Source organism: Mercurialis annua, linkage group LG1-X (assembly GCF_937616625.2).
Source record: "Mercurialis annua linkage group LG1-X, ddMerAnnu1.2, whole genome shotgun sequence".
NCBI classification, from domain to species: Eukaryota; Viridiplantae; Streptophyta; class Magnoliopsida; order Malpighiales; family Euphorbiaceae; genus Mercurialis; species Mercurialis annua.
This window is the reverse complement of record NC_065570.1, coordinates 65,264,382-65,280,799: the sequence shown is the minus strand read 5'-3', so window position 1 is coordinate 65,280,799 and position 16,418 is coordinate 65,264,382. Positions and strand designations below refer to the sequence as shown.

At 31.7% G+C, this 16,418-nt stretch overlaps 2 protein-coding genes across 2 annotated transcripts; both read right to left on the bottom strand.

The window, feature by feature from the left end:
- Window positions 1–1,564: 1,564 nt before the first annotated feature.
- On the bottom strand, window positions 1,565–5,475 carry LOC126666110 (E3 ubiquitin-protein ligase RSL1-like). The gene is made up of 3 exons (XM_050359066.2): window positions 4,567–5,475; window positions 3,029–3,804; window positions 1,565–1,917 (listed from the first exon to the last, which is right to left on the bottom strand). Exons 1-3 carry the CDS (start codon window positions 5,347–5,349, stop codon window positions 1,809–1,811), a joined length of 1,668 nt encoding a protein of 555 aa, XP_050215023.1. The 5' UTR covers window positions 5,350–5,475; the 3' UTR covers window positions 1,565–1,808.
- Window positions 5,476–9,105: 3,630 nt separating this feature from the next.
- On the bottom strand, window positions 9,106–12,525 carry LOC126664715 (E3 ubiquitin-protein ligase RSL1-like). The gene is made up of 3 exons (XM_050357231.2): window positions 11,686–12,525; window positions 10,238–10,989; window positions 9,106–9,488 (listed from the first exon to the last, which is right to left on the bottom strand). The coding sequence occupies exons 1-3, from the start codon at window positions 12,430–12,432 to the stop codon at window positions 9,281–9,283; spliced, it is 1,707 nt and encodes a 568-aa protein (XP_050213188.1). The 5' UTR covers window positions 12,433–12,525; the 3' UTR covers window positions 9,106–9,280.
- Between the last annotated feature and the right edge of the window lie 3,893 nt (window positions 12,526–16,418).

Genomic DNA, 16,418 nt, shown 5'->3' with positions numbered 1-16,418 from the left:
GATTAAATCCATCCACTGTGTGTTCGAGTTTCATCTTCTAGTTTCTTAACAAATTGGATTGTGATCCATTGAAAATATATTTAGAAAGGATCAAATTAAAGATAAAAGTATAGATGGTGTAAATTATGTTCATTGATTCTCAACACTTGAGTTTTCTAATATATTACATTTTTAAATTTTAATTTTTAGATTCTTGTTTTTTTTATTGAAGTTGGTTAATTGTTAAGTTTATTTTGTATATTAAATATTTTATAACAGTTGATTTCGATGCAGTAGTAGTAGTAGTAGTAGTAGTCAAAATAAAACCGATCCTATCACGTATTAAATGAAAAAAGTAAAAACAAGTCCATAGTGTTTGCTAAAATCAAATGTTCTGATAGCAAATAAAAGAACACGGAAATTTAGAATTATTTTTAAAAAAACACATGCTCCCTATAATTTCCTCTAAATAATAGAGGAAATTAGACGCATCACTACAAAAGTACAACATATTCTCACGCATACGACCATATTTATTTTATTGCAAAAATGCTGTTCAAAGTGAATTTATTCCATATTTCAACTTTTTCTTCTCTTCATATCCATCTCTTCACTTCCATCGTCATCGACGCAATTCGTCGGATTTTTCTCCCTCAGTTACCCGTAATAAAGGTGGTGATTTTATATGTAATTAACCCTATTTTATAATATTGCTAGTAAACTAATAGTAAATCGTTAGTAAACTAAGTTATCTTGATAGTAAATTATTAGTAAATTTGTTTTTTAATTAAATCGAAAGTAAAGTAATAGTAAATTTATTTTTATAACCATGGTTTGTACAAATCTCAATCTTTTTTTTTCTCATTTTTTTTGTTTACTTCTCCGGCATGTATAAAGATTCTTGGGTTTCTCCGAGCACCGATGTGTTGCAAGCTGACCACCGCGGTCCTCAGCACCACGACGTCTCCTATACCATCTGTTCATCAACGACTCTTCCTCCTCTGCAGCTCCGCCGTCCAAACAAGCTTGTCGTCTGCACCTCCTCCGTTTGTCAATGCCTCTGCCTCCTCTCAATCTCCGTTGTCCTAACCAACTCGTTATCCACAACTCCACCGTCTGTCAATGCATCTGCCTCTTCTGCAGCTCTGTTGTCCGCACCAGCCCGTCCTCTACTCCTCTCGCCGGTTTTAATTTTAAATTGATTCTACCGGTTTGAATTTTCAAATTTTAATGATGATGATGACTTCACTGATTCTTTTGATTTGGGTTTTTGGGTATCTACAAATAGCTCCGAACGATAACCTACGGACGTTGTACCTCTCACATAAATCAGTGAAACCATAAAATTCAAAATTTAAAAATGATTTTTGTAATAAATTTTAGTCAAACCTATAATTCAACAGTTTTTAGTCAACAAGTACTTGTGATATTATTTTTCCATTTTCATGGTATTTGTCTAAAAAATCTTAAATAATACTAAGATGCAACTTTTACAGAGTTGAAAGTTATTGTATAAGTACTATAACTTCATACAATTTTCAGAAGTAATAAAACAAAATAAATTTACTTATTTGGGAAATAACAATAGAAAACATTATGTAGGTTGGAGATAATTTTAACATTGTAGGTTTAGATCAATAAAATTCGTTAAAACATCCCAAAATATGCAGATCCATTTTGCTGACACTTGGCCAAAAAACCTATAAAAAAATCATATAAAACATATATACACTACTTGAACTTGAAGCAAAAAGACATAAGAGTTGAGTAGAGTAAAGAGAAAGCTATAAACCTAAATTAGAAGTCATATCTAAGATCATAACCCTAAATCATCGCCTTGCATATATAATGTTCCTTTCATCCCAAATCCGGCACCTACAAGTAGCTTTCTTGTTCTTCCAAGGAGCTCCACAAGTATAACAGAACTCATAACCGCATCTGCAAAACGATAACATCAGAATTACGGGTGAGCAAACCATCGGCTCCGTTAAGAACCGACCAATTCAATCAAAATCAAATTCACTAAATTAATGTCTACTTAACTGAACCAGCTACATTTTTACCTTTTAACCGAAACCGAAAGCGATTTAACCAAATTTACCAAAATCTTTAAAATATAAAACCGAACTGGACATATTAGTCTGTTAATTCGCTTAAAATAATAAAAGAATAAACAATAATAAAAAAAACATTCAGTTAATTTGGTTAACTAAATTTTCAGAACTTTTAATCGCCATCGAGCAAAATTCTTTTTTATCAACAAAACTTAACCAAAATAGATCGGTTAATTTGATTTGACCCAACTTTGCTCACCCGGTCACCCCTAATCAGAATACCAAATTATATAGATAGGCAAATGTGAACCCTGAGGCGTAGCACAATATTTATTTTTTTAATTTGTTTTGGTGATTATTGAGTAGGTGGAACAAGGATTATTCACTAATTTCATGAAGCTTGTCTCCATTTCAAAGGCAAATAAGATTAATGCTTACCAAAAAAGAAATGAGAATTTATTTGTATGCATTCTCTTCAAACTGTTGGTAAGCTATATAGCAGCAAGTAGCCTCTTCAAGATATTATTAAAATTACCCCTAAAACCTCTAACCTTTATTTTTCTCTCCCATCCAAATCCTTTTATTTCAATTTGAAATAATAAAATTTCTAGATTTTAATCAGAATCACTCAAAAGTTCTTTGCATCAATTTTCTACCAACTCTGTTATAAATCACTTATACAGCAGCTGACATTTCATTCAACACATCGAAAGATTGGAGTTTGGACATATAAACAGAGTTTCTCGCATCAGCAAAACGTGTCATTATTTGGTTCTGAAATTGCACAGCTCTGTAATTTAACAAATTATGGTGCATGCTATAAGTACCTAAGCCATCCAAGATCAACTCATGTCAGACCCAATTTTCTCAATTTGAACTACAATCCGGCATTCGGCCTACATCTCCTCTAACAACCGGATTTTCCATTTTAACAGACCTTTATGAAATAATCAAAGTGCAACTATATAAGAAATTAAGCTAATCAATGTACTTACCTGCAAGTGATGTGGTAGCAACCTTGAGCGAGTTCAATTATATGATTGCACATCATGCATCGGCGCCACAGTTTCTGTTTGGCAAGTGAGTCAAGCATTGCATCTTCAGCACGGGCATAAGGGTTGGATCTTCTATAATCACTGCATGTCACATTATAGTGCCAAGGGACTTGGCAGCTAAGGCAGAAAAATAATTTGCATTTCATGCATTTCCTAGCTCCAGACTTATCAGCACCAACAAAAAAACCCTTGGTATATTCCAGACATTCACTTTTTGACATTAATGCTGAGCACCTCATTTGTGGACAGTAAACCTTCTCAGTCACGGCAATTGCAGCTTCCTTTTTCCTCTGGCTAATAATATTAACTAATTTAGGATCAAGAAACTGTCCACAATCTTCGATACTAACTTCAGATTGGCAGCTTTCATGAGGACAATTTGCCTCCATCCCATTAAGTAATTTCACTTCAACGTGCTGTTTCATACAAGGAAAACAATATCTATGCAAACAACCATCAACGGAAAACATCTGACCTACATCTTTATCCTCAAAGCAAATCATGCAAGTCTCCTTCAAACTCTTTTTTCCTTTGTCAGGTTCTGCATTCCATGTGATCTGAGATACGACAGCATTTCTGGCCAGTTTAAATGCAAACTTTATATCATTGCGTGTCACAAGCATTGGCTGACAATCGGTAAACTCTTTAAGAAGATGAGACACCTGGTCGACCAAGGTTGCAATCATATTTTCAGATGGTTGAACCCTACCTGTAAGCTGTTTATAGGATACAACAGAAAAAATGCTAACCCAATTAGAAATCTATGTCCGGAAAGCGTTGGAAATATAAAGGTCCAAGAACAACTAGAAGCAAGCACCATTTGAAAGTTAAAATAAAATTTAAAAAACATTATCAAAGAGAGAGTGACATTGAAAAAGATAGATTTTGGAAAACAATCAGAGAAAAGCACAATGACATAAAAGCTGAATAGAGAACAATTTTTCTACTCAGGATGGAAACAAAAAGCCAAATTACTTTTCAAAGTTTGCCAGAAGCACAAATAAGGAGTTCTCTGGAAAACTAAAATTCACAATATTCCAAAATTTAAATCTCCTAAACATATGGAAGCAGAACGCTGCCTGTTTGACACTAAACTATTCACCAATTGATATCTGTTCTCCGATTCCTTTTAGATACAAAATTTACCAGTTTACATTAGGTAATATACCATCTGAATCATTTACATGTAGCAACTCAGCACCCGAAGACACTGAAACAATACCACAACTCCTAATTACCGAATTTGAAGAATCTAACTAAATCAAAATCATGCAAGAGCATGTCAAACTTTGCATGACTAGCCTATAGGAAGTTCACGTTGGTACATGAGAAACAATTAAAGTATACGACTTTCTGAACGCAACCAACAAGTCTCAACAAGAGACAACAGCATGGAACTAACTACTATGAAAAAACAACAAGAAAATACCACCATTATAAAACAAAATGATATAATAGTTGATCATAAATACACTTACATATTGGTAGATCATAAAATCATCGCAATAAAAGGTAATTCTGCTCAATTCCAGACTCAAAGCAGCATTCAATCCTTCAATAATAGCTTTAATTTCCAGAATGACAACCCCTTGAGCACTCTTAACAAGACCAACTTCCGCAGCCTTACTAACTTCAAAAATCACATTATCCTTAAAATCACAAATGGCCACTCCAATGCCACCAACAACCACCTTCATTTCTCTAATCATTTCTTCACTCACTACTCCCTTACAATACACCTTAAATCCCTCACCATTCACCAGCCCCAGTTCCCCACCGTTACTGCTACTAGAGCCCGCCGCGGCCGACGAAACGTACGGCTTCTCAAAATTATCACCGTATTTCTCCCATTCAACGTCAGGAATGTTGGAGATTTCACTAGCTACTTTCTGATCATGAATCCTACAGTCCAGCTCTTTTTTCATTTCCCTCATTAAATTCTCACACGCCTCACGGTCCCTACGTTCTTGATCCAGCCTCTCCACGTCGTCTAGCAGTAAAGCCGTGTAATCAAAATCATCATCCTCGTGCAAAACGGCGTCATTTAGGGTTGGCGAGGGAATAACGTTAGGGTTTAGTGAAATAGAAGCGGTTATGGCTTCTTCCATCTGGAGATTAAAAGCGAGATCATTGTCGGAGAAGAGAGCTTTGGCTTCTGTGATTTCACGGCGTTGTTCTTTGAGAATGTCGTCAACGTCGTCGTTTTGGTCATCTACGTTACTGGAAACGGACATTTTCCGTTTGGCGTTAGGGTTTGTCATACGGGTGATTGGATTTCAGGTAATGGTTAATCAAAGGGAATTGAATTGCCTCTGTGTAATTGTGATGAAGAGAATATAAAGAGACGGGTAAAGCATAAACAGTGTAGTGAGAGAGAGAGAGACAGCGTGCTGAAGAAGGGATCATAAATATTTGAATTTTGAAATTCACATTATATAAAGACCAAATTACTCTCACACACCCACATATATCATTATTTACATTTTTATCCCTCATATATGAAAATCAAACGGTTTGGTCTTTTATTTTTATTTCTATCAATAGTTTGGTCGGACTTTATTCTGCCAAACGATTTGATCTTCTATTTTTATTTCTGTCAACAGTTTGGTCGGACTCTTTTCTGCCAAATAATTCCGAACTCAAATTTATTATTGTTTTTTTATTTAAATGTTTAGGTATGTTATATTGGCGTGGCTTGGTGGATGATTCTTGCACTTCAATTATGTTTTTGTAAAAAGATTATAAAGTGATGCTCAAATATTTTAAGAGCTCAAAATGGTACAAGGAGTGTTTATTCCATTCAACTGTTGCGTCACATCATTTTTACATCAAGTCAATGAGCATGTGTGGTAGAAAATCTTCTAATTATTACTTATTTTTTTAGCATTCAATTTTCCATATGACTAACGCGGAATTAGTTTGTTGCACGAATAAAATGGCATAACGGTTAATATTGTATAATTATCCCATGGTAAGTGTCCATATCATATTATTTTAAATTATTAAAGTTCATAGCATTCGTTTAACAAAATTATTAACGGTTTATTCTTTTAAATTTGTTAGACGGATGTGTAATCGGATGGCTCTTATAGTAGCCGCTAAGTCCATGTATGATTTTAAAAGAATGATTCATTACCTCATGGAATGGTCATTCTTATATTCTTATTATATATTTATATAATGTTATCTTTTGAAAAAAAAAAAGTTAATTGTTCCGTTTATATATTATTCAACTAAATCAAAAGACTAAATTAAAAAAATTGAATTAAATTGAACTTTTAAATTTATAATTTTAATATGTTTAAATAAAAAATTATATAACTATAAAATTTATTAAGCTAACGACTTCAATTTAATCTTCAATGTTTATTAATGTATTAATTTTTTGAAATTTTGTTCTAGCTTTAATTTAAACTAAGAAGCCGTTTGGTTCAAAGTTGGAAATGAGAATCAGAATGGAAAAGAATGAGAATGAGAATGATTGTTTTCATTTTTTATTTGGTTCAAAGTGTAAGAATGGGAATGGGTAAAGTTTAATAAAAAAAATTATTTATTATTTATTAAAATATTTTTTTTATAATTTTTTTTTTTAAAATAAAATATTTTAAAAAAAATTAAAAAAATATTTTTTAAAAAATAAAAAGATATATTTTTTAAGAAAATATTATTTTTTATTTTAAGTATATTTTTTAAAATTTAAAAATAATTTTTTTAATAATTATATATTTATTGTTTATCATTAGAATATTTTTTTAAATTTTGATTTTTATTCCCAAAAGTTCATTTTCATGGGGTAAGGAGGGAATGGGTGATTCCCATTGAGGGGATAATCACATTCCCATTCCCTAGTGTAATTTGACAAAACAAACACAAACAATGGGAATCATTTCCATTCTCATTCCCATTCCCCCCTTTTTTTGCCCAACCAAACGACCCCTAAGTAAAATATAAACAATTTACACTTGAAAACTTGGCCGAATTGGCCAATCTCTAATGATATGTGTATGAGGTTGAGGGTTCGACACTCAACACTCACGGGCAGTGTGTCTATTTAAAATATGTCTAACATTAACTCCCACTAACCCCCGCTAACAATTAGAGTAGGCTATGTTTGACAAAAAAAAATATAAACAATTTAGAAAATTAAAATTAAAAAAAAAATGAAAAGTAACAGAAGTAAAAATTAAAACAAATTGGATATATTAGGTCATTGAATTTTTAGCAAAATTTATATTTTTTATAATATTATAAAAAATTGAAATTTATTTTTTAAATTAAGTTATTTGAATTTTTTTTTTAAAAATAATTTGTTTTGAATTAGTTGACTAACACTAAAAATAGACGGAAGAACTAATTAATACAAAAATAAATTTTGCTAAAAAAAGTACAATTTAGTTAAATTTTGCTAAAAACATTACTTTCCTAGTCAAGTTTTGAGAAGTGAAACATATAAAATGAAAACAACCAATTTTTTCAATCATTTTTTCAAAAAATTCTAATTTTCTAGTCAATTTACCTCCAACCATAAAAATCTAAAAAAATCAATTAGTTATTATTTTTAATCAAAATAAAGTGACTTTTGATAATAATTAATTAATGAATAATAACTAAATTTTCATATATATTTTGAAACGTCTAAAATAATATTTTTTTTTATCTTTATGGGACATAAATATATCCGAAAATTTAAAATATCAATTTATCTTTGAAGACATATGCTGTAAATAATGAATTTAAGAACAATTCTTTTGTTAATTAACCTCTTAAAGCTCTTAAGTTTTATCAATTAAATTAAGTATATTAATTTAAAAACCAAAACTTCAAATTAATTAATCATAAAATTAATTAATTGATAAGAAAAAGTAAGTCATATAATAATTGATACAAATTCCTTTATATATTAATTCCTTATCTCATAAAAAATTTAAAAATGAATCGATATCAAAATTTAAATTTGACTAAAATGAATTTTTTTCATAAGAATGGTAACTTTGAGATAATTATTTTACTATTAAAAATATTTGTTTATCATCTCCATTGAATTGAGTATTTTTTTTTTAATTCAATCCAACTTCATTTTAACTCAACTACATCCTAAAACTACATATTAAAGTCTATGGATTTGTCACGTGTCATGCCACGTCAGCGAAACCGCCCCTAAAAATTGCAGATGATTATTTGAAAAGAAATGAATTTTTTTTTCTACAATCGACACTTTCTAAAAGTTGTGTTCTTTTCTAAACTTCATGTGAAAGTCCTCATAATACTAATTATAATTATGTTTTCAGCATCTTTAAACAGTGTACAAAATCATATGATTCTCAAAAATACTACTTAACCAACAATTTAATACTGTATGACACATTATTTTATTTGACACATATTTGATCATCTTAAATGATACAATAGCGTAGTGCAAAACATATGGTCAATTTAAAATTAAAATTCGTCAATTATATATGATCATCTTAGATGATACAATAGTGTAGTGCAAAATACGAGACTTAATAGCATTATTCTGTAATTCTAATTTTTTTTAATATAAACACAGTGCAAGTGAGTCGAGCTAACTCGTAAACTATTCGAATTTACCTCAAAAACAAATCAAAACTTGATATTAATCAAGTCGAGCTCAAAATTGAGCTGCCCGCATAGCCTGATGAGTCTTCAAACTCTGAAACATTTTGCTCGCTAGACTCGAGCCTTTATCGAGCTTATTTACCTTTATATACAATAAGTTCCTTGTACATATAAAATTTCATTGATAGTTTATCCCTAAAAATTAATTTTAACAAACTTTTTGACCAAGCTCATATAGCTCGAACTCTTTCAAAACTCAGACAAATTTACCACCCCATGAGCTCAAAGTTGACTTGTTTAAAGCTCAACTCAAGTCGAGATCAATTGATTAAATCCAAGCTCGAGTTTACGTATGCAAATACTCAACTCAGTTAGACTCTATTCAGTGTGGAATTAGAATCAGAACCTTGATTCTAGCTTCAGGTATATACAGACCATGACATTGAAATTCAATAGATTAATTCTGATGCCATGTGTATATATACATATTTTTATCAAAATCTGCAATCCATTTAAGTATTATGAAGTTAACTATACTGAAACAATATACACAAAATCAATATTGCTAAAAGAAAAATAGAATACCGCCAAGGAGAATATGTTTTGCATTTGTTAAAAGAAACCATCAGCATAGTCATGATAATCATGAACATAGAAATCCTCATCGTCATCGTCATCATCAAATTCAAAATCTTCTTCTTCATCATCAGAGCCTAACCTATTACCTAATATGTAATCCTCATCCCAGATTGGGCAAGAACATGTTGGCTTTTTGCCCTTCCACTCAGCTCCACAGTTGTAGCAAAACTCATATCCACATCTGAACGAAAACATCAAACACTTGAACATACATATACTCTATGTAGCGCGGAAATGGAAATGCTCAAATGAGAAACTCCAAAATAAATGATTGCTCGACATGTAATTTATTATACTAATCAATAAACTGTCCTTTTTATCTTAATCCTTTAATAATATTATTTATCATTATACTCTTATACTTATATTTGTATATTGTCATTATATTATTATATTAATACTATACAACTCATATTTATTTTAATAAATATATTGTAAATGAAAAAATAAAATTAAATTGAAATGTATTTTATGAGAAAATTTAATATTTTTAGTGATGAAAGGTATCAAATATATTATAACATTCAGTACTTAAAAGTTTCAGTGATTAATATATTCCACTCGTAAAATTCAGCACTTAATTTTCAGTTTTATCAAACACCACATAAGTCAATCGGGGAAGGCTACTCTTCACCTGCCTGATACTAAAACTTATCCCTAATAGTATCCTCGTAAGACTCCGATTCTATTTTCACAATCTTACCTATACAATTCAGCTATGGTAATCATTTACATTGACGCATGTATAAATCAGAATCAGCTAAGCACTATAAATGCGTTATAAGATGAGCGATCTTCCCGGAAATGTAACATATACACCACATGTGTCCTATTTAAAGCAATTAAAAGTTGGACATTTAGGCATTTGATTATAGTAGGAGTGTAGGACAGGTCAAATGACTCAAATTAAAAGGTAGATGAGCAAGATACCTGCAAGTCATGTGATAACAGCCTTCAGCAAGTTCAATCATATGGTTACATTTCACGCACTGTCGCCATAGGTTTCTTGTAGCAAGAGACTTTAATTTCAACTCTTCTGCAGGTGGGTTAGGATTCAATATTTTGTAATCAATACAAGTCATATTGCTATGCCAGGGGACCTTGCAGTCAATACAGAAAAGGCCATGACATTTCAAGCATTTCCTAGCACTGGAACGTTCAGAACCATCAGACACCTCACTTCTCGACATTAATACAGAGCACTTGGGATATGGGCAGTAAATCTTCTCTGACACAGGAATCGAAGCTTCTTTTATTCGTCGGATCATCATCTCAATTAATTTGGATGTCAAAAATTTGCTACAGCTGTCAACAGTGAGCTCTGATTTACAGGCGTCATGAGGACATTTAGGCACCATTCCATGAAGCAACTTCACCTCCACATGTTGTTTCATACAAGGAAAACAGTATCTATGCTGGCATTCATCAACTGAAAATATGCGTTCAGCATCTGTATCTTCTAAACAAATAACACAAGTTTCCTGAAAAGTCTTGCCATGGCTAGGTTCTGCTGGCCTTGTGACCTGAGAAACTATTGCATCTTTTGCAAGTTTAAATGCATACTTAATATCATTATGCGGCACAAGTATGGTTCTGCACATTGTGAATTCCTTTCGGAGAAGGGACACTTGATTGACTAAGGCTGCAACCTTGCGCTGCTTTGCTGGCCATCTACCAATAATCTGAATGGCATAATATAAACTCAACTAACTCCATTGCAAATCATTGGAACATTTTTTAAAAGCAACTGTCAAAAAATATCAAAAAACTTGTATGCATTCTCATAGACTCTCTACAGCTAAAACAATAAAAACAGACACTATCAGCATTCAGCGGACATCTGAAAATGGTGAATCAAGGGGAGGATAGGTATGGGAAACCTGGCAAGTGCTCAAATTACTACATCATGCCACGCCAAATGCATTAACTATGTCTTCAAGTCTTACGGAATAAAAAAAACTTTCAGCCTCATAACCTAACTTAATATAAGTTGTTTTTCTTTCACTCACTTGAAATTCAGTTGTTTCAACAAGGATTAAATAGTGAGAGTAGGGTTCATTATAGAGATACTCCTAAGATCATCCTCCTAAATTTTCAAATATCCGCGGAAACGACACCAACTTAATATGGAGTGTAATCATATATTATCAATAAGCTGCTTATAGTTCATATATATTACATCCCAATTCTTGGAAGATACATAATTCACCAACTTACCACGCTTAATGAAATTGAGTTGTATTTTCAATTCTCTCATAATTCCTTCAAATGCATATAAAAGAATCCAATTCAATTCTCAAGTTTAGCACTTTAAACTAATATGAATACGATAATGTAGCATGGATAGGTTCAAATTAGAGCTCAACAAATATACTTACAAACTGATAAAGCGGATGATAATGACAATGAATGACGACCCTTTTAAGCTCCAACGCAATAGCAGCACTAAGCCCTTCAATCAAAGCTTTAGTCTCAATAGCTTGCTTACCCATTCCATTCCCAATCAATGGCTTCCTTATTTCAAATACCAAATTATCATCAGGATCACAAATTGCAACCCCAATACCACCCAAATTTACCATTTTACCATCCACAGTCTCCTCACTTATCAAACCCTTAAAATAAATTCTAAACACACTCTCCTCGTTATGAATAACACCACTTTTAGAAGAACTAGCAGCACCACTGCTACAACTAACACTCTGATAAGGTTTCTCAAACTCATCACCCCACTCGCCCCAGTCATCCTCCGGAATTCGCACAATCTCACGCGCGAGTTTCTGATCGTGAATCCGACGGTTGAGATCGTCCCTTATTTTGCGCGCTTCAAGTTCGGACTGTTTCCGGTCGTTTAATTCTTGTTCGAGTTTCGCGAGTTCCTCCGACTGGAGAGAGGGAAACGAAGAGGAGGCAACGGCGTCGTTTTCGGGTTGTGGCGGTTGCGGTGGCTGTGACGTGGAAGAGGAAGGGAGGAGAACTAGGGAAGCGTTTATGGCTTCTTGGAGTTGGAGTTGGTAAGCGAAATCTAAATCAGAATCGATGAATTGCGCCGCCGTGAGTTCACGGCGTTGCTCGGCGAGAATAAGGTAAACGTCGTCGTCCATTATATTCGTCGTCGTCGCCATAGGTTTTGAAAGTTATAGTATATGAGAACCAATAGCTGAAGAGGGACACAGAGAAAAGGAAAGATGAGAATGAGACGTCTTGTGATTTGTGAAGACTGGAAAATGGCGTGTTGTAGCAATAATGGGCTGAAGCATAAAGGCCCAGGCCTAGTGATTGAGACCAATGCCTGAGCGGGCTTAGTCAGTTGAGCGATTGAAAGCCTAATTTTTGGACAGAGTCGAAAAGCATCCCTTTAAAAGCCTAATACCTCTGCAGAAAGATATTTTTTCATTTTTTAAGTTCATATATAATCCAAATTTTTTTAGCATGAAAAAAATCTACCTAAAACATACTTCTATATATAAAAAACATAATTTCATAAAAAAAAAACATACTTTTATAACACTCAGTATATAATGTAAATATGGGCTAAGACATATTTACATATATAATTTAATCAAAATTCCAGTTTCGTGGAGACGGCGGATATCGTAGGGGTAAACATCAGAACCTCAAGGGTTTGAAAGTAATCATCTCTTAATTTAATTAGTTGAATAATAATTTAATAAAAAAAACCAACTTTAAAATATATAAATTCTCAATTAAAGCGGTATTCTCTCTCTATGGTTCTAGAGAGAGAAACGCCAATTTTTTTAGAAAAAAGGGTTTCGATCATCGGATTTGGTGGGTAGAAGGCGATGATCTCCGGTCTTCGGCTGGAAATCATCGTCTGTCCGCCCGTGTTATGTATATTTCGTGTCTTTCTTGAATAAATTGCTTCATTGTGGACTTGATGTAATTTAAGAGTGCTGTTGCAATTTATGTATTTGGTTTATATGATTTTGTCGAGTGTTTTGCAAATTTGATGAACATCTTATCGTTTTAGACAATCACCTGTTCCGATTCTTGATAGATCATATTTTGTAAAGTTTTCTTGATTTCTTCAAGATTCTCATGTTGGTCCCAGTTTATTTTGTTGCAGATTTATGTTGCTTTCAGCAATTTTGCCGACGTTTCAAGTTTCCAACTGCAGATTTCTTCTAAGACTCAATCTTGTATCCAACTCCAGCACGATTATTTAATTTATCTTTTAAAGATTTGTAATGCAGATCTGCGATTAATTCGCTTATAACTATAGCATAAGCCATTTTTTATTTGTTAGATCTACAAATTTATCATACATCTTACACTGTAGTTTAATGAGACTTAGGTGTATTTCTGCCAAAAACAAACTTAGGGGCAAATATGGGTTTTGGGATAAACATTAAGGGTATAAACAAATCTTTTCCCTTAATAGGTTTAGGTGTACCAACCATGTCATTAATGAGTTATCCACGTAGGAAAGAGATGATGGAAAATTTGAATTATTTAACCCCGTCAAAGATAAGGGCATTAATAGGATAGTTTTGCAACGTCAGGAGTGTATCTCAGTCAAAAAAAAAAATTAGAGGCAAATCCGAGCCTTGAGGTAAACATTAGAGGCATAAATAGACCGTTTCTCTTAAATGAATTACTCTTCTTGTGCATTAACAAAGGATCAAGTCATTTTAAATATCATAACTCAAGTTTTGCTTACAATGAGAATGATGTTTTCAAAAATTTAGAATTTTTTTATTAGCAGCTAGTTTGTTATTTTAGCGTTGCTTTGGATTTCTTAAGCTGTATTCCCAATTTTTTTTACATTCCTAATTTCAAGAATGTGCTTTATATAATCATCATCTAATAAAAAAACTAGTACTAGTTAGTATGATCATTGTTGAATCTAAGCACATACATATACATGTGGATTCTTACATTCTAACCTATCTACAACCGATAGTATTTCTAATATGGTATTAGACTAGGTATGGCCCGAGCTCTTAGTTTTTCGGTTGTCCGCCTGATTGTTCATTTCTTGTGGCCCGGTCCGGTATTGCCGCTGCGTATTAATCAAAATTTCAGTTCCATGGTGAGTTTCAATCAAATGACAACCGAATGTTCAATCCCGATTACACTTGAGAGAGAGTGTTAATAGAATCTCACATTATTAAAGTAATGAAAATATAAAAAAATTATAAGTACAGAGTTCCACCATCTATTCATTAGTATCAGTTATTTTGATCATAGTTGAACCTAAATACATTCATATGCATAAATATCTTTACATTCTAACTTACATATAATCAAATACTCTCAGCTAGCAAAAGGATTTAATACATTATCCAAATTGAGTAATGACAATTTTCAATGGGACACATGGCCTACCAAATATCAATATCAATGAAAAGAGGCAACTCAACAATACAACACAACCAAATGGGTTCTCACTCTAATTAGTTATTTATTTACTATACAAGTTGAAACACCATACACACCTTATAGTCTTGTACTTAGAAATGATGATTTTGCGCGTTGAATAACAACTTTTGGGTGATATGTCTCATAAATTGGTGACTAATCATACCCAACAAAAAGAAGATATTATCAATAATCAATCATAAAATTACATGAGTGCATCCCCTACATCCACAAGCTTAAAAGAAACCCACTTGCCAAGTTGACATAATCTGGGATCATAATGTCAATCCTTACTTCCCTCCAAATGTATTATATACTTCAATAAATTCAAAAGTGATGAGCAAGTGAATGCATGTATAGATTACTATATTTTGAAATACTTTCAAAACAATATTAAATTCATAATTATTTTAGTGAAAGTCAATTTTTTTTTTTTTACTTTATGCACTAGTACACTTATAGAACCACTCATGTTACTCGGTAAATTAAATCAAATAACTATAAATATATAAACTGAAATAATGTTAAAATATTCAAAACTATAACGATATTGACAAATATATTAAAAATTAAAAATTATGTGAGTTAGTGTAACATTTCACTTTGAAAATGTGAGGATGGTTTGAGAATTTTATAATATTTATAATTTAACCATTTTAGTCTAGTAGGTTAAATTTAAAAGTTAATTTAAACCACTTAAATTTGAACTACTACAGTTGATGTTGAAGTCGACTCGAGAACTTTTCCGTATACTAGACCTAAAAAAAGGAGACGTCGATGAATCACAATGCTTAGATATGATCTGGGCTGGATTTGAGATTAGTTGTGACGAAAACATTGCAAATTCAAAGAAAAATAAACGTAACGTATGACATTGAAATTGTTGAAGCCTTATAATGATTATGATTCAACAACCAAATTTATTTTGATTATCTATGTTAGACTAGTGAAATATGTCTGCAAATAATTTGGACCAGCTAAATTTGGATAGTTACGGTTAATATAATAAATATCTAATTTATATCAACTATATTAATACAATAAATAAAGAAGATAAAAATTCAATTTATTTAAAAATGCTAACATGACTAAAATATCTTTTTATTAATTAGTTTTTTCATTTTTATTTATTATTGAAATATAGTAATTAATATAAAATATAAAATTATTAAATTAAATCAATATATAATTTTTAGTCAAAGTATAATTATTAATTTTATCATATACTTATAAATGTTATAATTGATTCTGCCAAATCTAATACAATAATAAAATGACTAAAAATATCAATTTTAAATTTTAATAAAAAATTAAACAAATTAAAAATTTTCATATTCATCACTAAGTTTCATATTCTCCAGAAATTTCAGCTGCCACCATCTTCCAACCCGTTTCCGTCCTCAAACCCAGCTGCTCCTCTTCCTCAAATCGAACCATCTGGGTTCGTCTTCCTCAGACGAATAACCTTGGGGCTATTCGTTAGGGACAAACAGCGGGATTTGAGGGCAGCGGCGGTTCAGAAGATGGTGATGGCTGAAATTTCAGGATGAATATGAAATTTCGGAATGAATATGACGGGTTTTGATTTATTTAATTTTTTAATTAAATTAAAAATAATTATATACCTATCATATGTATTTAATAAAGTTATAAGGTTTAATTAGGTTTAATTAAATTAATAAAAAATTTAAATTAGTTTAAATTAATCTTAATTAGAAAATATAATTAT

Bases quoted from the DNA above. Each gene is read 5' to 3' on its own strand.
- LOC126666110 (XM_050359066.2), bottom strand. From the start codon at position 5,349: ATGACAAACCCTAACGCCAAACGGAAAATGTCCGTTTCCAGTAACGTA. The intron at 3,805-4,566 runs GTAAGTGTATTT...TCCTATAAACAG, and splicing joins ATTTTATGATCTACCAATAT to CTTACAGGTAGGGTTCAACC. The intron at 1,918-3,028 runs GTAAGTACATTG...ATCGTTTTGCAG, and splicing joins TGCTACCACATCACTTGCAG to ATGCGGTTATGAGTTCTGTT.
- LOC126664715 (XM_050357231.2), bottom strand. From the start codon at position 12,432: ATGGCGACGACGACGAATATAATGGACGACGACGTTTACCTTATTCTC. The intron at 10,990-11,685 runs GTAAGTATATTT...TATGCCATTCAG, and splicing joins ATCATCCGCTTTATCAGTTT to ATTATTGGTAGATGGCCAGC. The intron at 9,489-10,237 runs GTATCTTGCTCA...GTTTTCGTTCAG, and splicing joins TGTTATCACATGACTTGCAG to ATGTGGATATGAGTTTTGCT.